Here is a 27296-nt window from a genome sequence, read left to right on the forward strand (position 1 = left end):
TGAGCCCAAAGGGGGCCTGATTAGAGAAACAAGGCAAGAGGTCAATTAAGAGGACTTCTGTTTTCTCTGTGAAAGTTAAGAGACTTGAGGATAGTGGTGAAGGCTTAATACAGTTTCCACGGGGAATGAGAATGAAGGTAGACCTTGGGGAGAAAAATAATAAGGAAAGGCAAGCAGTATGGAGCGCCCAGCTTAACCAAGGGCTTTTATACTAGGTGTGTTGTATGTGGTATGTATGTGTGTGTGTGTGTGTGTGTGTGTGTGTGTATGGTGGTAATACAGGGGTCTTAGATCACTTTAGGAATCCAGTGCAGGTTTTAGGAGTGTAGCCCACAGCTTCCACTCTGGAGCACAGTGCCATCCTTCTAAGTCAAAGATGTATATGCACCCCTGTGACCAGGTAACCCAGCAACTTCACTTCTGGGCTCTCTCCCAAGAAGTTTTCCCATAGGTTAGAAAGGGACATATATGAGAATTCTCACTGCAGCTCTGTGTGTCACCCGGGAGAGTTGAAACCTCCTAGGTGTCCATTGCACAGAGACAGACACAGAGAGGTAAAATATTGGGGAAGCCCTCCAGAAAGTCAGGTGCAGCAGGTGGAAGCAATGGATGAATGTACACATACCAATAAGGTGAGGTCTTAAATAAGCACAGTGCTAAAAACACACCATGCGTGTAAATTATAAACATATGCACATAAAACCAAACAAAACTAGCCAGACAAAAAGGCACATGTTAGCATGCTTTAACCATAAAAATGGTTATCCCTGTGGAAGGGCAGAATGGGAGCAGGACATGAGACCAAAAAGGTATGAAGAAATAAAGCCCAGGAGTGGGGGAGAAAATAAAGTGAATCTATGATGGTGGAGGACTCTCCCCAGAAAAATGTACATGTGCACATCCACACAAACTTGGGTTATATAATTTTTTTATATTTTATTTTATTTTATATAATTCTTACATAATTTTTCATATTTTTCATTTTTGCACAACGTATGCACTTTCATTTTGGTTATATTCCCCATACAATTCCCACCCCCCTTATTTTGGCCCTAATCCCTCCTTGTCCTTCCCCTCCCCCCATAGTGTGTCTCTGGTTTATAGTTACTTGTTGATTTTGATTTTTTTCTCTATTATAATTAGTCTTTTTCCTGGTCCCTTATTTATGTTTTCTAAATTCCTGCTATGAGTGAGACCATCCAGTATTTTTCTTTTTCTTTCTGGCTTATTTCACTGAGTATGATCCCTTCCAGCTCCACTCATGTTGCTGCAAATGGCATGAGTTTATCTTTTTTGATTGCTGAGTAATATTCCATGGTGTATATGTACCACATCTTCTTGATCCAGTCATCTATTTTTTGGGCATTTGGGTTGTTTCCATAGCTTAGCTATTGTAAATAGTGCTGCAATAAACATCCTCACAAACTTGAACATAAGATCCAGGGATTTCCCACACCTTCTAGTGGGGACCCAGATTGTGAGCCATGTGTGCTCAGTGTAGTCCTCTGGACACTGGAACCAGAGACTGTCTGTCTGAAGATGTCAAGCCAGCGGGCGATGGCCTTGTCCAACAGCAGCTTCCAAAGAGCCCTCAGCTGTGTCAGTTCCTGAGGCTTCAAATCTTACACTAAGGCCTCCTGGCCCTTAGATCATATTAAAGTGATCTACAGAGCTTCTGAAAGCTCTGTAGGTCCAACGCCTGGACCTCTTCAGGTCCAACGCCTGGACCTGAAGCCCCAGATAATGTAATTTAATTAGATAGAGCCTGAGCATCCATTTTTTTCAAAGATTCCACTATTGAAAACCACTGGCTAGACAGTGTCCAGAGACCTTGAGATCCAGAGTCTTGGAGTGGGATTCCAAAAGCTCTACAGGTTGAACCAATTACCAAGTGATTCTTTTGCATACTCAAGTTTAAGAACCACTGGCTTAGGAAGAACGTAATACCTCATCTTTCTTTTTCTAGAATTGGCATGGTTCCTGGTTCTGGTTAGTACCCTTGAGTTTAGCTCTGTTTCGAGCAGGGGCTTGGTCAGGGGGCTGGCAAGGATGAGGATGTTGTGGTCTTCCGAGGCCTTCTAATACAGAGCTCACTCAACTCCAGTGCGGTGGAATTTTGACAACTCACGTGACAAATGGGCTTTGGGGTATAAAGCCGTCTAAATCACGCAGGCTGGAATGGTGATACTGGTGGTCCCATCTTCCTTGTGGCCACAGTGCACAAAGCTTTGTTCTGGCAAAAGATTTTCTCAGCAATAAATCAGTCTTTTTAAATAAAATGAAAAGTCAGGAGACCTGCCCACATTTTTTAAAAGTCTACATCTGTTTAATGTTACTGTAATACCAACCATTAAAGGAATATTTGGTACTGGGAGGTATCACCCAGAACCAACCTCTTTCTCAGAATTGAAGCTTTTGTTTGCATTCATGGGGCGTATTCAATTATTAGACGTTACATGACCATAACTGCTTAAGGCAGGGGACTAAAAATGTTTCTATATGAAAATAATTAACTGCAAGCCAGTGCTTCTACAGCAGACATCAAAATATGGCCCCACAGATGCTTATGGGGTGACTTTCACGCCATCCTGACTTTAGAAGTGGTATGACATCATCCACACATTAGCTCCCTTACCCTCTGGTGACAGTAGCACCCTGTGGACCATCCGTGGGGAGAATGGCCAGTCCTACGAATGCAGACATGGCCCTTAGGGGGTTATTTAATATCAGGATAGTATTATGACATGATTCTTCCCTAGCTCTACTTGGACTAGACATTTTATTAGAAAGCCCCCCCTGTCTTAACCTCCCTCCACAACGAGGCCCCAGCACCCTTGTATCCCATTTCATTCCCTGTATCGCACATGACGAACTCGGCTGTCCAGGGGTTTAAGTATTGAGACATCACGTTGGCAATGTCCACGAAAGGGAAACTTGGGACTAATTGCCCCCACACAAGAGGTTTGGGCCAGATCTGCCTGTGGCAAGCAGTTTCCAAGCCCAAATAGAGAGACTATGTAGCCCAGCATCACTTCTGATCCCCCAGAGTGCATGTGTTGATTTAGAGTTGCAAGAAGGGATGGCCTATGGTACAGAAGGCACTGCTTTCTGAGTTTTCTTCCTCTTCTTACCTGTCCCATTTGCTGCCCATATGGGGAGTTTCTAGCACCTCTCAGCTCTGCATCCCAGTCTAGGGAAAGCTGTGCTCCCTGCCTGACAACAGAAACAAGATGTTGGGACATTCATAGGATGTTTGCCCTTCTCTGAACTGGAGCATGCGAGCCAGTTCTTAAGGCAGATTTTTCAGTAGGAGACAGCTACAATTCAAAATCATGACATATTCCAGGCATGACTCATCCTTATAGTATATAATAGGAAGAGAGGCTGGAAACCCTGTGCTTGGCAAATACCAGTTCCCAACATCTCACAGCTAACTTTCTTTTGTGGCAGGTCTTTCATACAAACTGAATCCCTCAGACAGAGTGCCATTAAATAACAAAAGGGGAAATAAATGGGGAGATTAACTGCAATTGGAAAGGAAAGCGTTCATAAAGTGAGCTAAACCAAAAAAAGGCCCCTTCACTCAGTCGGATCCTTCAGACACAGAATAGAACAAACAGCAATCTAAAACCAACAGGAAAACCGGACCCAGGGTGGAGAGAAATCTCCTGGCACCATCTGGAAATAACGTCCATGACAAATAGGGGTTCCCTGGTTCCTATTAGACTTCTATTTGAACCTTTATTATTTTTCCATTTGTTTCTCATATTTACACCTGCCTCCTGAACTAGAATTATAAGCACTGGGAGCACAGATTAGATTAGAATCTTCTCAACCTCCCCACAGTTTTTAAAACAGTACTGGCCACAAAAATGGTGCTTGAAAAACATTTTTTTTTTGTCTGAGAATGAAATTGACTGAGAAATCTTAGCAGCCAAGAAAACTGCTTGAGAATACATGTAGCTTCCCAGAAGCAGCAGTCCTCCCGAGAGTCAGGGGAGGAAATGTTCTACAGAAGAGGAGAGGGCAGCCACTTTGCTGAGGAAATGAAATGAAATCGAAATGGGATATTGACATAAAAAAAAAGTAAGGGCAATGAAGGGTGAATCTTCATGGCAACAGAAGAGTGGCAACCAAGGTACCATGTCAGGACATGGTGTGGATTCAAGCCGAGTCTTCCTCTCTGATGGGGAAGAGTATTAATGTTCACTTTATGAGAAGTTAACACATTAATTGCCATAAACAAGAAGACTAGGAAAGATGTCATAGGAGCCTCTTGCCCTCCTATGCCACATTTGTCCCAGTGGCCTGAAGACGTGGTCCCAGAAGATGCGACACAGAAATATGACTACAAATATGAATACAAATATGACTCTTGGCCTAGAGAGAACAAGTAAGGTGAGTGGCTTCTGAGCACCACCTCCTTTCCTCGGCCCGTAGGGTAAAGCAGCCACTGCCCATGGTCCCCCACAAACTGTCTGTGATTCCAGTGGTGCTGGGGCAGAGCCAGTCATTGGGCTTCCTCAACTGCTCCCTCAGTGATGACTTACAGCTATGCCTGACACATACCACTGGGAGGGTGGGATTCTCTTCTTCTGTTCTTGTATCTGCTCCTGTAAGGTACTTGAAAAATCTACCTCAATTTCCCCATTCTTTTCATTCCCATTGCAAATGAGTTGAGTTACTATTTTAGGTGAACTTGACCATTGATTTGCAGGGATCCATTCTGATTCTTTGGTTTGCTGGGAGGATGATACTTATCATTATTATCTGTGGTTACTGCTTCCAACATGCAGTTCCAGCTCACATTCATCACACCCCATGGAGTTCCTACACTGCCAGGCAGTGGTCATGATTTATAGGCACAAGGCACATTTGTATGGTTCTACTTTGTGCATCAACCCAGCCCTGCGAGACATCCCATGCTATTCTTAGAAATGTGGAATCTGAGATCCAGCAGTGCAAAAGTGGAGTAAGTATTAGGTTTCAGGTCTTGGGACTCCTAGTTCAGTGCTCTCCACATTGCACAGGCTGCTGTGTCACTCACTTGCTTCTTCTCTCATTCTACAGGCATTATTTATGAAATATTAATAAGATATGAGCTCTAAGCTCCAGGGATATGAGTGAGTGAAACAGGTGTGGTCACTGCCCTCACTGTGCTTATGATACTGAAAAGGAACAGACAAGTAAACAGGCAGTTTCCTGCACTGTGCTGTCTGCCTGTGATGATAGCAGTTCAGGGTGCTGTGATGACAGCAGAGCACATGGGTGACACCTACTGCAGACTTGCAGAATGATGGGAGGAAGGGGCAGGAGTTGGTCATCGGTTAGGGCTTTGGATACAGTGAATTGTAGTTACTGGCAGGGCTGCAAGTGGGTAGCTGGAGAGTGGGTTAGGAAATGAGATGGGGCTGAGGTGGGGGTTTGGGAGGTGCCCATAGAAGTGGCATATGAAGGCACCAGCATGAACAGGATGCCTAGAGAGAATAGGTAAGGTGAGGAGAGGGCTTGGGACAAAACCCTGAGGATTACCAACGTCTCAGGAACAGACTGCAGAAGAAGGGCCTTCAAAGGAGACTGAGTGAGAGCAGCAGGGAGAGAGGGGAACATAACAGGGGACATGGGTGATGCAATGAGAGGCCAATGAAAAAGACTGTTTTCTGCCTGAGGACAGTTTGCAGCATAGGACCTGGCCCATGCTGAGTGTGGCTCTATTGCAAAGGCTGGGTCGCCAGGCTTGTGAAAGAACAGAACAATGCACTCTCCCTCCAAATCCAGGCCTTGTCCCAAGGTAGAGCCTGTCCTATGTGGGTGCCAGCTCCCACACTGCACTGCACCCAGCAATGCAGCACTCCCCAAAAGGAGCTCTGCAGCCAGTGACTCCCTGACAGGAATACCTTGGACCAGGGGTCACTAGTGGTCCTGGTCCAGTCCCAGAGGCTTCTTCCTGCCCCTCCTCGAGGTGTAGGTTTGCCTCAGGTAGGCCATGTACAGTGTAGGCTCACTGCCTGGGACCCAAGATGGCTCCATGGCCGCCGCCGTCATTGCCGTCATGGGAATGTGGCTCATTTAGAAGGTCAAGAGTCAAGTGGTCCCTCCTGACACATCCAGATGAGCAAGTCTCAGTCAGGGATAGGAAGATTGGAGAGAGTGAGAATGAGGGGCCTTGGTCTGTGAAGGTATGGAGGTGCAAGGTAGGCAAGGAAGAACATGGTAGTGTGGGGTGTTTGGGGAGAGTGTCACCTCTTTTTCATCTCTGTTAGCATCCTCCTTTTCCTTCTCATCTGTCTGACCTCCCTTTACACTTCTCTCAGCCTCAGGCTGGGTTTCCTTAGTCATGAGTTTGTCTTGACAACCAGGCATCAGGAACACATGTGGGTGGGGTGGCCTGAGTGGTGACAGCTGCAGAGTGAAGGGGAAATGGTCTCATGAGGATGGAACAGCCCTCAGCCCACACCTCTGCAGTGGGAAGCCCTTTTTAGCTCTGTACTGGGGTGCAGAGGAGACTGGAACAGCCCATGGCACTCTCTGCAGGGTCTGGCAGTGACAGCTCAGGGCAGCTCTTTGGGAAGGTTGCTCACAGCACTGAGCAGCTGCCTCCACCATATCCTCCCAGACACATGTGGGCTCGGCCAAGGCCAGACACTCCATCCAGGCCAGTCAGAGATTCTCCAAATTGTAATTCTGTAGAGACTGCCTGTGCTGCCTGCCATATCTTCCCTGTCTGTCTCTACTCCACTTGTGACATGAATGTCAACAGCTGTGTAGCCTTACCCTTGTATTTGCCTTATTCTGGAGTATCTAAATAAAGCTTCCAGATCTCTAGAAATAAGAGGAGTCACTCACTGAGCAATGAAGGACTATCAAATGCTTAGCACCAGGAATGAACACAGCAGTGATCAAACACTTTGGTTCACCCTCCTTGGCAGAATGTACTATATGAAGATAGTCCTCAGCTTCTGAGCTTCTGGGCCAAACATCAGGTTCTACCTGCCCAGCAATGGCCACATGAGGCCAGCACAGTGACCCACATAACACATGAATCTTGCTGAGCTGAATTCAATATGAATTGCATCAAATAGAACTACTCTCAAGGAGTGACAGGCCCTAACTAAAAAGAGAACGTACATTATCTGAGATGAGCCTGAACCCCCTTAAAAGGGAGGCAGGGATGGAGTCCTGAGAAACCTAGCATTGAGAGAAAATGCAGTCCCCTTCCCTGGAAACTTCCTGTCTGTAGTCACAAGCCAAGCAGACAGATTCGAAAATAGCCATGACATAATTCACACTTCTCTTCTGTCAAACGCAGAGCTGCCGTGGCACTCTGGCCTGCTTGTGTTGTCCCCCTGCCTGGAAAACCCTTCTCTCCCCACTTCCTCTAATAAAACCCTACACAATGAAAGCATTTATGGGTGAAACAATCTGATTTCTGGGATTTACTAGGATCCAGAAAAATTTGGGGTGCAGGAGAGAAAAAGATAAGGAGGAATAGTTAAAATCAAATTGGCCAAGTGTTGATAATTACTGAAATATGTCAAGGAGGGGGTCATTTTTTAAATCTTAATTTGTATATATTTGGGAATTTATATAATAAAAATTTTTCTAAAAACTTCTGTGTAGCCACAAAATCCAAGTCAATTCTACCTTGGGCAGCCAGTGTTCTCGACTGCTTCCCACCCATAGTCAAACTCTGATCGCAGGGTCGAGGCTACCCTGTAATTCAACAAGTTACTGTAGCCGTATATCATGAATTTGCTGTATGAAGTTCCAATTACCTCTTAAATTCCATAGCAAAAAGAAGGAAATGCACCTGACATGTCCTCAGGGCCCACTTTGTGAAAGGTCCTGGACTGTGTTTGCCATGCAAGTTAGACTCTTCATTGCTTCTTCAGCACAACCTCACGCTCCCAATGGTTGTCTCATAAATATTTGTTGGAAAATAGAAGAATTGTTAAGTAAACATCAGGCAACCTTCTGGTGGGCTAGAATGCAGTGATCAAAGATAATGGAAGTTTCTAATAATGTAGGGAAAGACTTATATTACAACTCTAAATAAAAAAAAAATCAAAGTCTAAAATCATATATACGGTATGCTCTCAATTCTATAAAAAACTGGCTAGAAAAAAAAGAGACTGGGTGGATATATTTTTTCTACATAGGAAATTATTAAGCATTTGTGATATGTATAGCAGGAGCCAACAAACGTTTTCTGTAAAGGGCCAGATAGTAAATATGTTCAGCTTTGCAGGCTGGACAGCCTCTGTCACATCTGTCACATCTGCCCATGTAGGATGACAGTGGCCAGAGACGATTCACAAACAAAGGAAGGATGTGGTTGCATTTCAATACAATTCATTTTACAAAAACAAGTGATGAACTGGATGTATCTCATGACCAACCACAGTTTGCTGCCTCTCATATTTTACTTTATAATCAGAATTTAATGTAAAAAGCAGAATGTCACTTAATTAAGTATATATTCTTGGACTATAAGATCTTGGTGTGAACACTAGTAGAGCACAGTACAAGAGGCTTCTGGTCACACTTTACTCTGGTGCCCTGCATCATGAAACATGTGGAACTGAATATCATAAGTCAGAGAATATGAGGGTGAAAAGTCTGTGCTAGATAGGGGAGTAGAAAATTATGATACCAGTAATTAATATAAATTTTATCTTATTTTTGAGCCGAATATATGTTGTTTATTTAGATTTTCTTTTATATCTTTCAATAAGTTATATAATCTTTTTTTTAAGATTTAATTTTATTTATATAAGAACCAGGCTACAGGCCAGATGAGCGGAAGGGTGAGGAGACCCACCAGAGACAGAGTGAGGAACAGAACAGGCAGACTGATGAAATACACTGCTGAGGGGAGCAGCAGGCAAGACAGGAGAGGTCTTCTCGCCATGCGGGTTGCTCCGAGGCCGGCAGGGATCGAACGGGCACCGCAGAGGCTGTGGACAGCTTCACAGCGCTGCACTCAACTGCCTGCACCACCAGAGAGGCCCAACTTATATAATCTTTTAAAGCTCTCTCAGAAGTCTGTTATTTTTTAAAATGCAATTTAGGGGGCCTCCCAGGTGGCCTAGGGGTTATGTCTCAGAGCAATCACTGCTACGACCTTAGTTCAATTCCCGGCCAGAGAGATAACACACATGGCACAGCAGACCTCTCCTGTCTTGCGCGCTAGTCCCCTCAGCAGTGCGTTTCACTCAGTCTGCCTGTTCTGCTCCCCACTCTGTCTCTGGTGAATTCTCTACCCCCTGCACCTCTGGCCTACATTGTGGTTCTTCTCCATAAAAATAAATAAAATTTTAAAAAAGGGACCCTCCAACTTTATAAAAAAAACAAAAAAACAAAAAACGCAATTTAGGATGAGCAAAGAATATTAAACTCTAATTGTTTTTCCCCCTCCAGATTTTCTGAAGCAAAGGCTCTGGGAGAAAGTATCAACCAAGCAAGGAACAAAATTGGTAAGCAGATGCTATTCTTTGCGCCTCTTTCACAGACATTTCCTGGTGGAAATCAGGTCATGATGTACCTCCAAAGAGTCCCAGGGCCTGGTTTCAGGAGGGCACTGCCAAGGAAGCTGTTTGGAAAGAGCCCTTCCTGGGAAGCCCCTCATCTCTCCCCCCAGGTGACTATCAGCAAAAGCACTTTCCTTTATCAAGAACTTGAACTTTTTGTCCTCATGCAGGCCTGAGCTCTAGCATCCCTATACGAAAGTTCTGCTTTTCCCTGGTGTTTTCCTACAGCAGTGCAACTTTGTAACTGTACAACTATGGTGACAATTCTTATTTTCAAGTGCCATGAAACATTCTTTCACTTCCCAAAGCTGATTCTTGGTCTTTTGAGCATAGGTGTATATTTTTCAGTGCCATCTGGTGAGCCAGGAAGAGGAAGAGAAGCAAAAATGAGCCACTGTGCCCTCTCAAGGCACAGGCTGCCCGGCAGGGATCCTCCCCTTAGCTCAACATCCCTGGAAAGGTGAAGTCAATACATAAAGCAAACTCAAAAGTAAGCCTCATATCTTTGTTAAAACAAGAGGAAAACATTTTTTTCATCACAAGCTAGAAAACACAGAGACCCATCTCCCAGCTGGGGCAGCTTCACTAAGACAGTCCCTTGTGCCTTCACATCCCCTGGGGGCAGAAGTCCCTTACTTGCTCAAAGATGACTCCCTGCATCCCACTGGTCCCCACCTTCCTAACCCTCCTAAGTTAAGAACAGGACCGAAGTGACTCTGAGTGTCCCTTTTGGCTTTTCCTACAGAATATGGGAAATCCCAATAGCTAAGGTCATTTCAGTCTCTTTTTTTTAAAAAAAAATTATTTATTTATGCATACAAGAGTTGGGGTACAGGCCAGAGATGCAGGGGGGTAAGAGAATTCACCAGAGACAGAGTGGGGAACAGAACAGACAGACTGACTGAAATACACTGCTGAGGGGAGCAGCAGGCGAGACAGGAGAGGTCTGCTGCGCGATGTGGGTTTCTCTCTGGCCGGCTGGAGATTGAACTCATGTTGCAGAGGCTGCGGACAGCTTCATAGTGGGTGCTTAATAGGTTAGATTCTGAAGCAAAGGCCCTGGGCGAAAGACCCCCACCAGGGAGACCCTATTTCAATCTCTAAACAGGAGCCCCAAAGTCCCCTCCTGGGTGTGAACAAAAAGGACCAAGACAATCAGGCCCAGAGCCAGGCCCAGAGCCCCACAGAGAATCTCTAGAGTCTCAGAGGTCTTTAACCTAAGGTCCAGAATCTTGGGTGGGGGAAAAGTGCACCTTTATTGTCACTAATCTCTACCTGCAATTTATCACTACCTGAAATGATGAATGTAGGTGGCAGACACAGTAGAACTAGCAATACCTGTCAGCAGTGGGATTGTAGACATTTTCATTTCCCGGCTGTGTGGCAGACATCATAAAATATCTTTTGTGATCATCAATACTTCAAAACTACAGTGCTTATTAGACTTACCATTAGATCTTGTTATTAAATGCATTTATATAAAACATTTAGATAGTTCTACATCACAAAAGTTTTAAACTTTTATTAAGCATTTCAATATAATTCATCTCTCTTACAATCCTTTGTGTTTTAATGTTATGTACCTAAAATCATCATTCTGAGAGGGGATCATAGCCTCATCTGACACTAGAAAAATTCCTGGCCAAAAAAAAAAATCTTGGCATGGATTCCTGAACTCCCTAAAATTGCATGGAAAAAAAGAGTTAGGAGTGTGCTCATTTTTCTGTGATGAAATCCGTAGTTTATTTGATTTTTGAAGATGGCAGTGACCCAAACCTATAAGGAAACTGATTCTAGACCAATGCCATCAATAGTGCCAGAGCTCTGGACAGGAAGGCAGACAGCCTGCCAAGAGACAGTGCGGAACTGCACCGAGGCAGTACTTGGCTGACCTGGCTGGGTGGCCTGAAGAAGGGGGTGGGGTGGGCAACAGGCGTCAGTGGCTCTGATGACTTGTCAGCATCATCAGACACAAAGGACCCCAAGAGTCTGTTTCTATCCTTGGAGGGATGAAAGAGGGAAAGATGTTTTATAAACCACTTCTCACCAGAAATTAATATCAAGTTTTTCTCTGGAAAAGTATTTCTCTAAACCAAAATAAATCTGTTCTAACACTAATGAAATAGACTAATGACAGCAGGCACCAATGGCCTCTACAGCTACATTGATTTAGTTTTTTACTCTGAATATAATGGGTTGCTCAGTAATGGGGTGATTATTAACAAATGACTCTAACTTCCATAATTTTAGTGCAGAAACATATATGGATGGATAAACATTCATATGCCACATCAAGTTTACCACTTTCTCAAGATTAGCTAACTTGGAAGTGGCCCTACAGCTGCACAGGTTGTGCCCTGTGATTGAGCCAGGAGCTGAGGATGTGAGGACAGTAATTGATCTCCCAGAGAGAATGTCTGTGTGTAATTCATATGCAAAGAGCCCAGATATGCTGGCAGAAGCCCTGGGCACATAGACCTTTGTTTTTTCTGGATAATAGCAATAGCAATAGCATTCACTCCAATATTGAGATTCAAACATATACTACTGTTGAGAAAGTGGCTAGTTCAGTGGTGTTAATAAACCCAATGTCACTCTTACATTACTTTATGCAAATAGCAGACTAAGTCCATCTCCTGGCTACCTATCCTTCAAATGTGCTCTTGATCCAAGGGCCTTAGGGGAGTGGATCACTGAGACTCAGCTACATTACTGAAAAAGCCCTTCATGGTACTTGACCACAGGAGTAGCCCACCATCACTGCATCTCAGACAGAAAACTGAGATTAAGGTGGGATAAGGTACACATATTTAAAATCTTATACACATATTTAAAATCTCTAATGCAACCTTAAAGGAAACTGGTTTCAGGAGATTTATGACATTATTGAGAGTGCATTTTCTTCTAGGGAGAAATTAAATCAGATGGAATTTCCAGTCCCAAATGAGTTCTTTAGTGAATGTAAGAGTCAGGAGGTAGGAGCATGGCACAGATGTGCCATGATACTCTTGGGATGATGACTCAGCTCTGCATCCACTACTCCATCCTGCTTTGGGCCAGAGGCAGAAATGGGATGTTGTGGAGTGCATGTCTAATTGACCAGCAGAGAGGAAGTGAAATCTATATTCATGAACCACAGATCAGCCAGCCTACAGGTGTAAAGTTCAGGTTGCTGCTATCTTCTCGGGCAGTTTGGTGTTTCTCCGACATTGCTACTTGAGTTTCATCCTTGTTGTCAAAAATCCATAAAGGCTATTGTGTTGACTTCCTGGGCCCAATTCCAAGGAGAGGGGTGTGTGTGTGTGTGTGTGTGTGTGCGCGCACGCACGCGCAGGCATAGACTTACCCACACCAAAAACCAATTCTCAGACCCCAGGAGGATGTCTGAGAGTTCAATTCAATTCTGTCATTATGTATCCAGAGATAACATCAGGTTCCATTAGTTAAGGGCTATCTCAAGACTGCCCTCTATTGCCAGTCATAAGCCCAAGCTGTTCCTGAGCTGCTGACCAGTCTGCTACAGATGGTAGGTTCCCAGAACAAAATGATCCTGGGACCCTTTCCTCAGGTTTGATCAATTTGTTAAAGTAGTTTACAAAACTCAGAAAACTCATTTACTCACTAGATCAGCTTACTACAAAGATATAACTTAAGAACAACCAGATAGAGTTGTACCGGGTAAGGTATGGAGAAAAGTGCAAAACTATCATGTCCTCTCCAGGGGTACCATTCTTCCAATCCCCATGTGTCCACCAACCTGGAACCAAAGCCCATCCTCTTGAGTATTTACACAACCATAAGTGACTAGATCACTAGCCATGGGCAATTAAACCTAAATCTCCAGCACCACTCCCCTCCTGGAAGTTAGTGGGTGAGACTGAAAGTTTCAACTCTCTAATCATGTAATTGATTTCCCTGACAACACGCACCCATCTTTTTAGGTCCTTCCCCAAAAGTTAACCCATTTATGACAAGAGACACCTTTATCATTCCCAGCACTTAGGAAATTCTAAGGGTTTTAGGAGCTGTGAGCCAGGAACTATAGGCGAAGGCCAACTATGTATGAGAAATATATATATTGGACATACAAATGATCAAAACATATACTTCCTCTAAGTCATGATATCACAATTATCAATTGAGGAGAGACCACGTAATATCTAATTTTTATGACAGTCAACCAAAAACTTACCTATCATTTCCAGTTCTTAAAATAAGACAACCCAAATTAGATAAACTCTTGTCACAAACTCCATTTTTGTCCTTCTCTGTATACCATTTAAATCAGTCCTGAGGTTGAAACAAGCTGAAATCAGAAATGGACGGCATTATCAATGTAGAATCTGCCTGAAAATTAGTAGTCTTTGTTTTTGTAGGAGAGCCATTTTCGTTATATTTACCTGTCCCATGCATAAGAGCATTTTAGGCTGCTTTTCATCACATGGGCTGTTTTCAATATATTTATATACAGCCTGCTTCCATTCCATCATATCTGTAAAAATACCATTAAGCCCAAACTGTGAGAAAATAAATACACAACTCTAGAGGCGGTGGTATAAACCAGGCAATTTTTCACTTATTAGAATTCTGGCATTTGTTTTCTACATCAGTGTTCTACCACTGGCTGCTTTGTCTTTGGCAACAAAGGACAATGAATAGCTGTTCTTTGGCAGAAGGCCTGCTCCTAGACCCATCAGCAGCCAGCTGCTTTGGAGGCAGGTGAAGGAGTTTGACTGACACCCCTTGGCACCTCTTCATTCCTCCACAGGCCCCTCCAGGCCTAAATGAAAACTTATGTCACAGGATGCTGCACAGAAGGGTTGCCACAAGTGAGCCAATCAGTGATCAATTCAGAAATCCCAGGAAATGTAGTAGAAGAGTTTATTTGTGAAAGCTGAAGGGAGGGGGAGAAAACAAACTAGAAAAGTTAACAAAATATTCTGGAAATTTTCTTTCTCCCATTCCAAAATAGGAGGACCCCCCAGATCACCATTTAAATAATACTTTGAACCAAAAAAAAAAATGTTTCCCTTTCTAATTTGGGATTTGGAAAAGTCATTTCTTAGATCTGAGTCTCCATCAGTAGAATAAATAAGACTTTTTCAGCTTGTGAATTTTCTGGATCTTCTCTGGAGGTTTACTTTTGGACCCACCTTGTGCAGGTTGATTCTAGTATCTTATCCTGGAGTAAGAGAAAGATGACATCCTGTCATTTTGCTAGGTTCTAAAGACCTCAGTCAAGTATATCATTATGTTACTATTTGTTGTGAGTTACAAAAAAACCAGCACACTGACATCCTCACAAACAACAGCTTCTACCATTTATTGAGCCCTAACTCCATGCTCAACTGAGAACTTGTCATATAATCCCATAGGGAGGAGCCATTAACTATAAAGGCTCTATACCGTATACAGGTGGGTATTATCATATGTCATCAATTCTAAGACACACAATTTTGATAGTCTTAACACCTCTGAAATCAGGATACATTTAACCATACTACTTGGCCATTTTTTCACTTTGAGAATAAGTCTTAGCATTGATATAGTCTTTAGTCTGTGAAATATATATTATTGTACTGTAACTGGCAGATTGTAAAAAATGGAATTCCATTGAGGTGGTCTGCTAAGTTGCCAAGCTGAAATTATAATCCATTTCTATTCACTCAAAACATTTAGTACAGTATACACTACCCACAAATTCAGATGTATCTAACTTTGACATTTTCTTCTGAGTTTAAAATTTCACTAAGCTGTTACTCAGTTTTCCTGAGCCTTTGGCCTTTATCCTACATGATATGCCCAACAAAAGGCTCAAACTAGACTTTAGCTTAGGGACCATGCACACGACTCAAAAAGATTAAAAGGGTCTTTGTAACATGACTGAATATAGGTCATCTTTTGCACAGAGGGACGCAGCTGCAGGGGTGAATGGAGCCTGAAAGCCAGCCTGTCCTTGCACTCCAGTCCACATGCACTGGCCCGTGGTTCTGTGTGCCCAGGGAGAGGCTGGCCTCCCAGTTTGCACTATGCCCTTGCAGCTGTTCTGATAGGATTTAGTGTCCCGTGTGGGTTTCAACTATCATCTTTAGTGGTTTGGCGAACAGAATTGACAGGTTGCATTGTCAGGCTCTATACAATTCCAGCTGAGTGGGTTTACTGATCCAGCTGAAAACATGAGCAAATTCAAAGTAAGCCAATTTCTAAAGTTCCCTTCTATAACAATGCAGTGTTGAAATTCCAAGCCATGCCGTTTTCTGAGTGACAGTTTGACTGGTTTAGTAGGCATATGTGTAATGAAGTGCTTATGCACCAGCACCAATAAAGGCTACAGAAAGCCTCATAAGTACAGGCACGGAAGTCATCAGAGACCACAGAATATAAATATGTTATGCCATAAAGTGAAAAAATACTGTATTCTCTGAATAAGAAATGCAAAAAGCCAAGACATCATGCTTTCACACTGCCCAGCATTTCCATGCCCACATTGCATTGCATTTCCTTGGTAACCCCACCTCCCTGCAAGAAGAGAGATGATCAAAAGAAAGCAGCTGAAGTGATGATTTAAAAAAAAAAATCACAAAGTAGATTTTTGCTTTGCAAAGTGATTCCCCACATGTTTATTTTAAATAACAAGCTCTGCTTGGGATTCGTTTGATTTTTAAAAAATTATACTTATCAAAAATTTTTCATAATTTAAGGCATTATGGCCAATGTATTTTCTCATGTACCAGGAAGTCCAAAGAGTATAGTTAGTTTCAAATGTACCTTCTGCTGGTAGTCCTCTCCGTCCCTTCATTTCCCTCCTGCTCCTCTCCTTCCATTTTCAGGTCCACTTACCAGGTTCTCTCCCTCGGATAGCCTCTCCCCATTTTGTGGCAAGGTGCCACGAAAGCTCTAAGTTTCCATGGTCTGTAGAAGCCATAATCCCAGTAAAAGGAGTTATTTTCTACAGCATGGCCACAGCCTCTGGAGGGAGCAATGATTGGCCCTGCAAATGTCACATGTCCATCTCTGACCCAATCCCAACCTCCAAGCTGAAGGAAAAGTGTAAGGAATCAAAGAAGTATCTTTCTCCAAAGGAAGAAATGCTAGCTAGACAACAATCACGCTCACTCCAGACTTTGCAAAAAAATACCTGTGGCTGGAAGCAAGAGGCATCGCTGAAGGAATGGACAGTAGTTCCAGTGAGAAAAGATGGCAGACTAATTTAGCCCTGAAAAAAAAAGGGAAACTCTGAATGGGGCTCATAAGAACAGTTTTAAGTGCAGGTGTTTCTGCTTTAACAGCATAAATGCAAAATTACATGCTGAAAAATAACAAGGATTGTGGAAAAATTAAGATTGGGAAGATGCTTCAAAACCATGCAACTTTATAAGTAGAATTCTAAGAGAAAAAGTTAAATTTTAAGTAAAAACAGTGTTACAAAAAAAAGGCACGATAAATTCCTATCCCTATCAAACAAGATATTTTGTTTTAGGCTGAGATGTCATGACAGAAGAGGGCATGAGGAAGGGTTGAGGCATTGATCTGCAGAGAATAATCAAGGCACTGAAAGAGAAGCTGCACATTGAGAAAGAAGACACTCCAGACCGAGAGCAGGAGCCTGGGAACAGCCCTCTGCTTGTCCAGGGCCTGCTGGGAGCTTACTTTGTATTAGGCCACTTTTTTCTGGAGATGCAAAGCTTTAACTTACCAGGAAAAAGAAGTCCTCTGTGAACAATTGAAACTGCTTTGTTCCACTGATATCATTTCCTTCCTATCAATTGCTTATGAGCTGATTCCTGTTGCAAAAACATAGTTATAAGAACCAACTATTTATTATTAATTGTGTATAGAGGGCCCCATACATTATAATTCACCTTTAAAGAGATTCAGAATATAAGAAATAATTTTCAATTGTGTTTAAAATATAGCCAATTGTGTGAAAAAAAAAAAAACCACGTTTTATCAAAAAGACAATTAAATGGATAGAGAGTCTATGAATTTTTAAAGGCAGGATAAATAAGCATCTTTCTGAGATGATCCAGAGCCGGTTTCTAAAGGTCCCTTCTACAACAATGTAGAGTGTTGAAATTCCAAGCCATGCTGTTTCCTGAGTGACAGCCCATAACCAGTGTGACTGATGTCTTCATGGACTTGATTGAGTGCTTTGCTGTCAGTTTAGTGATCAAAAACAAAAAAATGATTTCAGCAAGTTGGAGAGATGTAGAGTATATTTATTAACTGACAAGAGGTAACACTAATAATTGTCATGTATAAAGAAGGAAGCAAGGGCCTCCCCTGGTGGTGCAGCAGTTGAGAGCTGGGCTGTGAAACTCCTGCAGCCTCTGCAGTGCTGATTCGATCCCCAGCTGCTGGCGGGAGTCCCACATGGCTCGCAGACCTCTCCGGCCGTGCCCACTGCTCCCCTCAGCAGTGTGTTTCGTCAGTCTGCCTGTTCTGTTCCCCACTCTGGCTCTGGTGAGTTCTCTCACCCTCCCGCGCTTCTGATTGTACCCAGTGCTTGCATAAGTAAATAAATAAATCTTTAAAAAAAAAAAAAAAGAAGAAGAAGAAGAAGAAGGAAGCAAGACATTGGTTGCTCTCTCTTCCAAAAACAATGGATGGTTGCCTCCTGAAAGTCCTGACAGGGTGGCCTTACCTGAGTGAGTAAACCAAGGTCCAGGATCTGGTCTTAATTGGGTGGCTCCAGAAAGGCTGACCCACACCAATCAAAATCACCATAATCCAGAAAGGCATTTTTTTCATTTTCTGTGGTAGTTATTGGTTTATATGCAGAAACTTTTAACTGCTTCTTGCTACTGCTGTCATGTCTGCCTCATACATCCTGCTGGCCCCGCTGGTCCTGCTGGCCACAGGCCTGCTTGTGCATGACTTTGGTCTGCTCTGGTCCCAGCTGTCCCCGAAAACATCCTTTCATGTTCTGTTCCTGGGGCTAACAAGCTAATTATTTGTTGTTTTGCAGTTCAGAGTAACAAAGAGAATTTCACTGGCCTAATTCATCTTTTCTAGACCTTCAAGACAGCAGCTGCTAATCTCTTAAGAATGTGCTGTCATTGGGTCAGAAGCCCACCGCTGGTCCAGGAAGCTGTGGCTAGGCAGGAAGAGCAGTCTTATGCTTCAGAAAGTGGCCTAGATAGCAGAGGGTGTGAAGGGGGGGGGGGGTAGTTCCCTTTTATAGGGTGAATTGAACAGGACTGATACCTTGTGACCTCTTGGATTTATTGCAAGGAGAGCTGTATAAAGATTTGTGTTAGTTCAGCTCTTATAAGGTCTTATTAATTCCTTTATTTCTAGGTTATCAAGGAAGCACCTGGTCATTGTCACTTTGTTTTCCAACAATAATAGCAACTAGTCTTTGGGAAGTGGATTATTTAATATGACGGGGTTTTTATTTCATTATTTTTATATAGTTGAATCCACTGATCTTTGCTTTCATAATTTCCTCCATTGCTTTTGTACTTAGAAAGGGTCATTGTAACAATAATAATGATGGGTTGTTCATTGCCCTGTATCTGTTTAATGCTTTTCTAAATTTTCTTATGGTTTTTTATTATTGTTCTATTTTTCACTCTCAACTCATTTAAGATTTATAGTAGAAAATGGCATAAGCTGAGGCTCTAAGTTGAATTTTTTTCAAAAAACCCATTTTCCCAACACCTATTTCATTTAATGAAATGCCTTAAAATAAATCGTCTTCCCCTCATAGGAGAGGCATTTCCAATTTTTAGGAGGCAGCTGATGCATTTGAATCTCATAGTAGCAATAATGTACATCTTTGACATGATAATTTTCAGACAAGTATTTCAAAAATAACTTTGCCAGCAGATACTATTATCTAGATATCAGAATAACCCTGCAAAAAAAAAATGCCAACTTCCTTGTAAAGCAGAAAACTCATGGATGAGGAGCAACAGAAGCATATCTGTAACTGAGTATGGGGAGGGGGTGTGGACACCTCCATACTGACTGCCCTCAGGGAAGCAGATTATCTCCAAATACAGCAGCATGAACTGGGCTCGCTTTACCTCTTTGCCCAGGGAAAATAGATGGTACCATATTGTTTCACTTCTAAACAGGAAAAGTATATTTCCTTATATTGATTAAAGGGGAATTAGTGTAAGAGACTTTGTTAGTGTTTCTGACCAGGGAAGAGCTGAAAATAACAAAGAACTTGCTGTCTATTGTCAACCACCCTGAAAACTCTGATGATCCCTGCAATAGCTTTCAAAAACAGAGAACACACAGTGTCCCTCCCCCACTGTGACCATTGTGTTCAGGGTGGAGGTGGCTCCAGTGTGTTACCTCATGTAAGAACGTCACCCCATGGAATAACCCCTCTCTAAGGCACAGCCCTGACAACCTACTAAGCAAGCCTGAAATAGGCATGTGTGCAACTTCAGACAAGACATGCTAGTAAGAGCATAGACCCTCAGAGGAGGAGATGAAACACCACACAGAGCCGTGGCCCATCCACCAGACACAGCACTCCCCTTCTGCAGGTCTGTGTCTGCTGATGGGCAACATTTCAAAATCAGAGATGCTTTCTTTTTTAAAGGATTTATTTATTTATGCATACAAAAGCCGGGGTACAGGCCAGAGGTGCAGGCGGTGAGAGGATTCACCAGAGACAGAGTGGGGAGCAGAACAGGCAGACTGACTGAAATACACTGCTGAGGGGAGCAGCAGGCAAGTCAGGAGAGGTCTGCCACACCATGTGGGTTGCTCCCTGGACGATCAGGGATTGAACTCGTGCTACAGAGGGTATAGATTGCTTCACAGTGCTGTGCTTAATCCCTTGCGCCACCAGGGGTGCCCTGGAAGGTTAGTTTTTGTGTCTTTTTAGTTGTCCAAGTGATCCATGCATGTATTTTGTGGCAAATAATCAAACACTGCATTAATACATGTGTCAAAATTAAAGTCCCTCTTCATTTCTTCTCCCCCAGTACCAGCTATGTCCCTCCCCCAGAAAGAAGTAATCACTTTCAACAAACTGATGCATATTTTCCATCTCCTTATTGTATGTGTCAATATATAGTGATAGATTGACAATAGCTAGATAGATAAACAGAGTCCAAACATATACAAAGATACCTTGTTTTAAAAACAAAAAACACAACGATACCTTGTTTTGTTGTCCAATGAGACCATAATGTCTATGTTATTCTATACCTTGCTTTTCTCATTTAACAGTGATGATGGGTCTGCCACATACCATTTTTTTCTTTAGAGGCATGGTTATTTATTTATTTGTTTGTTCGTTTGTTTTTGTTTACACATGCACTGGGTACAGTCAGAAGCGCGGGAGGGTGAGAGAATTCACCAGAGCCAGAGCGGGGAGCAGAGCAGGCAGAAGGACCGAAGTACACTGCTGAGGGGAGCAGCTGGCGGCAGGAGAGGTCTGCACGCCATGTGGGACCCTCCTCCGGTGGCAGGGGAGCAGCCGGGAATCGAACCGGCGCTGCAGAGGCTGCGGGCAGCTTCGCAACCCAGCGCTCAACCGCTGCGCCACCGGGGAGGCCCGCCACATACCATTTTTGATAGGGTTACTGTTCAGTGTGAATAGACCATGATCTACCCTCTAGCAACAGATATTTCATTCTTTCCTCAATTTTTCTCTATCACAAATGATACATGATTTTGTGTACAAATATGAGTTTTTCTTGAGGTAGATGCCTAGATGTAAGATTGAGAGAGCAATGGATGTGGATGTTTAATTTTCATGAATACTCCCCAGTTGCTTTCCTGAAGGATTTCATTAGTTTGTATTTTCAACAGTGTATGACAGTACCCATTCCTCTGAATCCTAGCTTCTACATGATATTATCAGTCATTTTAGGTTTTGCCAGTTGGAGAACAAAAAAATGCTATTGCATTATCATGTTAATTCGCATTTCCCTGACAGCTGGTGAAATGAAGTGTTTTTTTTCATATGTCTTGTATCCATTTGTTTATTGGTTGAATTTCTCTTCTTGATTAGTAGGAGCTCTGTGTGTCCTGTGGATATTGGGCCATTGTCTGTGGAATGTGGCAGATGTTTTCTTCCAGTCTGTCACTTGTTTTAATTTTCTCTTAAGATTTTCAGAAGAACTCTAGGACAGTTCCCTCACTCTCATTTTTTAAAATCTCCTTGGATAAAACTCGTTTGTCTGCTCTTCTTTTTTTTTTTTTGACGTTGTCTATTATTGGACAAGGTTATCAACCTTGCCTTTCCATAAACTGCCCCAAAGAGGAAATCCAAGGTGATCCTGGTCATACTGCACAGATCTCAGTCTAACTGGATATGGTGATTTAGATCATTTGTCTTATTGCCATTAGCCACTACATGAATAAATGACTCCTGCATACAGCTGGTTAAATCTCTTAGCAGGCCACAAGTCTGGCAATTTTACTGCTGAAAACATAAGCTTTATAATGAGGTAAAGACCGATTTCATTAATTTAATCTTTATTGAAAACATCTTTAACGATGCCTAAATATTGTTAAATTTTAATTGCATTTTGCAGAACTTATTAACACATGTTGAGATGATGCTGAAGTCTAGACAGTCACCTAATAAATAATTGTAATATTGCAGTGCCTAGCAACTCATTAGCAAATACTAGGGTCCTTGGTTACTCCCTTTTGTTGGAAGATAAAAACAAATAATTAGGAAATGACTACAAAGATGGATAATGCAGAAAGTAAACTTAATAGACAAGGAGCATCAAAGACATTAAGCTATTAGTTGCCTGCACCAGTTATCTAAAACAAGGCCAGGTCTATGTTTAAAGTTTATGATGTATCCTTGTAGAAGGGGAAAAAATGTCATGAAGAGGAATCATGGAGCATTTAGCTTCATTTCACCCCATGTGAGAAACTAGAACAAAACCTTTATTAATCCCTGTAACAGGGGTGAAGCTTACATGCAGAAAGGGGCCCTACTCCTGGGAGGCCAGATGCCACATCCACAGGAGGCAGCACTAAATGGGGGGTATCTTTGGCCTAGTACCACAAACTAAGGTGGATGATGAGTCCCTAGGCAGTCCTGAACAAGACACTAACAGTGGTACCTTTCTGTCGTTGTCACTGGGTGGGTAGAGGGGAGGGAAGGGTGGCCAAGGAAGGAGTTCAGAGTCAGTGTTGATAAACCACTCCCAAAGCCAAGCCACAAAGCTATTTAACTGCTGAAGAAGAATCCAAGAATGCTGATTCCAAACAAGAAAAACCCATTGAAGGGAAGGGTTTGGTGGTGAAGGAAAAACAGCAGATTTGGCAGCCATCTGTCAGTGGGAAGCTGGCCACTTTTAAGTTAGGATTCTGGGTAATAAATAGTAAAAATTGCATTATAAAGATTAATAGCCCCCAACCACAGCTCCAGTTGAGTTTTCTCCTCATCTCTTCTACTCAGAAACCTCTGAGACCTACCATTTGCCAAAACAAAATGTTCATGCCCCTCAGCCTGACAAAATCCTTCTCCATGTTGATATTATATTAACAGTCACATATTTATATGTGAGGGTTGGATTGTTTGTCTTACCAAAAAAAAAAAAAAAGATAAAAATAAGCCTTACTTACTTACATTACTTACATTTCTCTGCATCCTGCAAATAGGGATCCTACATATAAAGATATCTATCAACAAAAACAGGACATATACATACATATACATACACACACATAGATATACACATACACACACATATAGATGAAATTCCTCCAAATCAACTGGTGTGGCTGTATTTCCTTTTAATGACTGCATAATATTCTATACAGTGCTTATGTCACAGTATATTCCAGAATCTTCTAGTTGACAAGTGTTTGCTTTATTTCCTTTTTTTTTTTCTGCAATACAAAATATGCACTGATAACCACCCATGCACATACACTGTTACATACTGGCACTTTTACTTCTATGGAAATGTCTTCCTGTAAAGGACCAGAGAGTAAATATTTTAGGCTTTGTGGACTTCATCTGGTCTTTTTCGAATAGTCTTCCTTTTTTCTAACACCCTATAAAGATGTAAAAACCATCCTTAGCTCACAGTCCAAAGCCATATATAAACAGACCGCAGGACAGATTGGCCTGCCAACCCCACCTTGCCAGTCCTTGGAACAGAGTCGTAGGAGTGGGATTTCTTCCTAAGTATATTATATTTTTTGCTAGTTTGTGACTGTAATATTTTTCCATTTCCTGAGGTAGAAAAATATCTATTAAGAAAATATTTTCCTTATATCTAGTCATCTTACCAAATTCCCTGTTTAGTTTTATTGGTTTTTTTCCTTGTTATAGTTTCTTGAGTTTTCTAGAAATGCAGTCACATTCATCAGAAAAGAAAAATATTTTTGCAATATTTACACTTAGTATTTTATTTTCTCATACAATTTAGAGTGACAAAGGACATCATACGAATATAATAAGTATTACCATGAAACACTCAAACCTAGGGTGTTAGAATTTCTATAATGTGAATTTGATATGAGGCAGATCTAACAATTCTCTAAAGGCGAATCAGTAAGGCAGGTAAAGGAAAGATTCTGTTTGAGGACTGGTGTGGTCAGTAAGTCAGAGGACCACACAACCACAAATGTCTCCAGTTTGATAACGAATCAAGTACAATATAAATAGAACTGGCTAATGCACTTGCTGAAAAGAGAAATTGAGTCTGCCCATACGGTGAAAAAGGGAAATAGTGAAAATTATAAATGAGGCATTTCAGCTCTAACTGTGTAACTGGCTGGTGAGCTATATATGAGTTTGAAAACTAAACAATGTGAAGTTCCAGTTCTGGGCAAGGTAGAATCACCACACCCCATCCTGTCTCTCCCCACTAAAAGCAACTTATATAATGCATGATGCCACTATCCAAGAACTCCCAACAGTAAGTGGTAGCAGGCATCTTAGGAAAGACCAAAATTCAAAATATCATCAAATTGGCAACCCCAGAAAATCCTCCAGTGGCAATGACAGCAGTGGTAGCCAAACAAGGGCCTGCCCTGCTATGGTGAAGATTTCTTTGCTCTGATCAGAGCACATGGGAAGACATCCCCCCACCCTCATTGCTTTTACCTCTCTGTCCTCCCATTACTTGGCACCAAATATAGACATCATCATGGGAACTGACAGCAGAATTGAGTGGTCCAGGAGTGGGGCCTCAGTTAGTCATAATGTGTCAAGTAGATCCTCAAAAGGATGGTGATCCAGACAGTGATTCCATAAGGTTTTTTTATATAAGCTCCAGGACTCACCTTCGAGCTGAGCATGCATGGACCTAAAGAACATTGCACAGGCTTCTGACAATGCTCCTATAAGTTAGAACAATACCAGCCCCATATTGGCCCCAGGGTGGCACATACCTGGGACAAACTGAGTAACACTGCAAATCCTTTGAAAACTGAGCTGACATTTGGGCGACAGCTCAAAGAAGGCTGATTAGAATTTGTGAGCAGAACCTAGCCAAGTTAATTGTCTGCTGAGAAAAAAAATCAGTAATGTTCTTAGGATTTAAACAGGACCCTGAAAATATCAGGATGTGATCCAGAATTATTTGGCATAAAAGAATCAAGAAAATCTCAGCTCTCGAGGGAAAAGATGATCAATGGCTACCAGCCCCCTTATATGATACAGTGTTGGAACATCAAACACATAAAGCAGTCCCTAAAACCATGCTTCAGGGATTAAGGAAAACACCCTTGAAACAAATTGAAAATCTCAGAAAAATATAGAAAATATAAAGAAGAACCAAAAGAAACTTCAAAACTGAAAAATAAAATCACAAATGGACTTAGAAGAAGATTGAGGGGACAAAGGGAAAAGTTGGTGAATTTAAAGTGAGAACAATAGAAATTATCTAATCTGAAGACAGAGAAAAAAAATTAGTGAACATACCAATTGATTGTGATATGAGAGTGAATCTGAGGGACTCAAGATATATCTAATAAAAGGTGGCTACTAAAGTTAAAAGTAATGTGCTTAGGATCATGTAGGATTCGAACAAGCAGAGTAGGCAGTTTGAGGAGTTTTAATCAAGGGAAATAAAATAATGGGCTGGCATTTTGCAAGGAAGATAGAATCAAGGAATTTGAGACAGGGAGACTTACTAACTAGCTCAAGTTTTCCCATACTATAGCAACCTGAGATAAAATGGGCCTCACATTCATTTGACTCTCACTAGCCAGGATAATGAGACATATATATGTGTGTGTGTGTGTGTATGTATGTATGTATGTGTGTGTAATTATATATACTATGTATATATTATATATATGTAATTAGACATATATATGTGGCATAGAGTTTGAAAGGTAGAAATAAAACTGTCACTATTCACACATAACATTTGTCAACTTAAATATTCCTAGCATCTACAAAAGAACACCTAGAAGTAATAAAAAGTTTAGCCAGATGGCAGGATACAAAGTCCACAATCAAAAGTTAACCATATTTCTTTCTATATACTGATAATCATCAAAATTAAACATTTATTATTTTATACTTTATAATATAGTATATGGTTGTATAATATTTGTAAACTTTATAAATACATAGAAATTACAGTGTTAAAAATAGAGTAACACTTAAGTATAAAACTCATTAAACATGTGAAAGATCTTTATGCTGAAAACTACCAAACTGCAGTAAGAGAAATCAAAACCACAAAAATAAATGGAGATATATTGTGTTCAAAGATTACAAGATTCAATATAGGAAAGATGTCAGTTCACCTTAAACTGGTCTTTAGATTTAATGCAATTCAAATCAAAATCCCAGCAGAATTTTTGGTAGCTATAATAAAGGTGATTGTAAAATTCATATGTGAAGGCAATGGAATTAAAATAGCCAAAGTAATTTTATCAAAGCAGCGTAACACTGGATGACTCACACCACCCAATTTTAAGACTCACTATAAACTGCTGTGATCAAGACAGTGTTGATATTGGCGAAAGGGTAGACATGTAGTTCAGTGGAACAGCTTAGAGTTCTAAAAGGAAGGAAAATGGGGGCAAAAGTATCTGTTCACCAAAGAGGCCATATGGATGGCAAATAAGCACACTTAAAGATTTTCAACATCGGGGCCTCCCCTGGTGGCACAGCGGTTGAGCGCTGGGCTGCGAAGCTACCCGCAGCCTCTGCAGCGCCAGTTCTGTTCCTGGCCACCAGCGAGGGTTCCACATGGTGCAACAGACCCCTCCTGCCGCCTGCTTCTCCCCTCAGCAGTGTATTTCATAGGTCTGCCCGCTCTGCTCCCTGCTCTGGCTCTGGTGAATTCTCTCACCTTCCAGCGCTTCTGACTGTACCCAGTGCTTGTATAAATAAATAAATAAATCTTAAAAAAAAAAAAAAAGATTTTCAACATCATTGACCATTAGAGAAATGGAAACTAAAACAATGGTGAGATATCACTACAACCCTATTAAAATAGTTTTTAAAAAAATTTCTAGTTTAACTTTTTAAACTGGCACTACCAAGGGATGGCAAGGATTTCTAGCAATTGGAACTCTTACGTTACCAAAGAATGCAAAATGGTGCAGACACACAGGAAATCAACTTGGTGGTTTCTTAGAACATTCATCAAAGACATTTCATGCAACCCAGCCATTTAGCCTGGAAAAATGAAAACTTAAGTCCATACAAACCCTTGTATGCATATGTTTATAACCGTTCTCTTCATAACAGCCAAAAACTGGAAAAAATCCAAATGTTTTCCAGTGAGTGAATGGATAAAACTTGGCACGTAGAATGAAATACTATGAGTGACAGAAGCCGGTCTCAGAAAGCTACCG

At 41.8% G+C, this 27296-nt stretch overlaps 1 protein-coding gene across 1 annotated transcript in view; it reads left to right on the top strand.

The window, feature by feature from the left end:
* The window catches only part of KIF6 (kinesin family member 6), a gene marked incomplete at its 5' end in the record, with an annotated part of 395001 nt that overhangs the window by 312220 nt on the left and 55485 nt on the right, over positions 1-27296 (top strand). Inside the window, one exon of the mRNA XM_084259141.1 lies at positions 9421-9476. Within this exon, the coding sequence (XP_084115267.1) occupies positions 9421-9476 (56 nt within the window). The remainder of the gene's footprint in view (positions 1-9420; positions 9477-27296) is intronic.

Source organism: Talpa europaea, assembly GCF_964194135.1.
Source record: "Talpa europaea genome assembly, chromosome: 2".
Taxonomy (NCBI): Eukaryota; Metazoa; Chordata; class Mammalia; order Eulipotyphla; family Talpidae; genus Talpa; species Talpa europaea.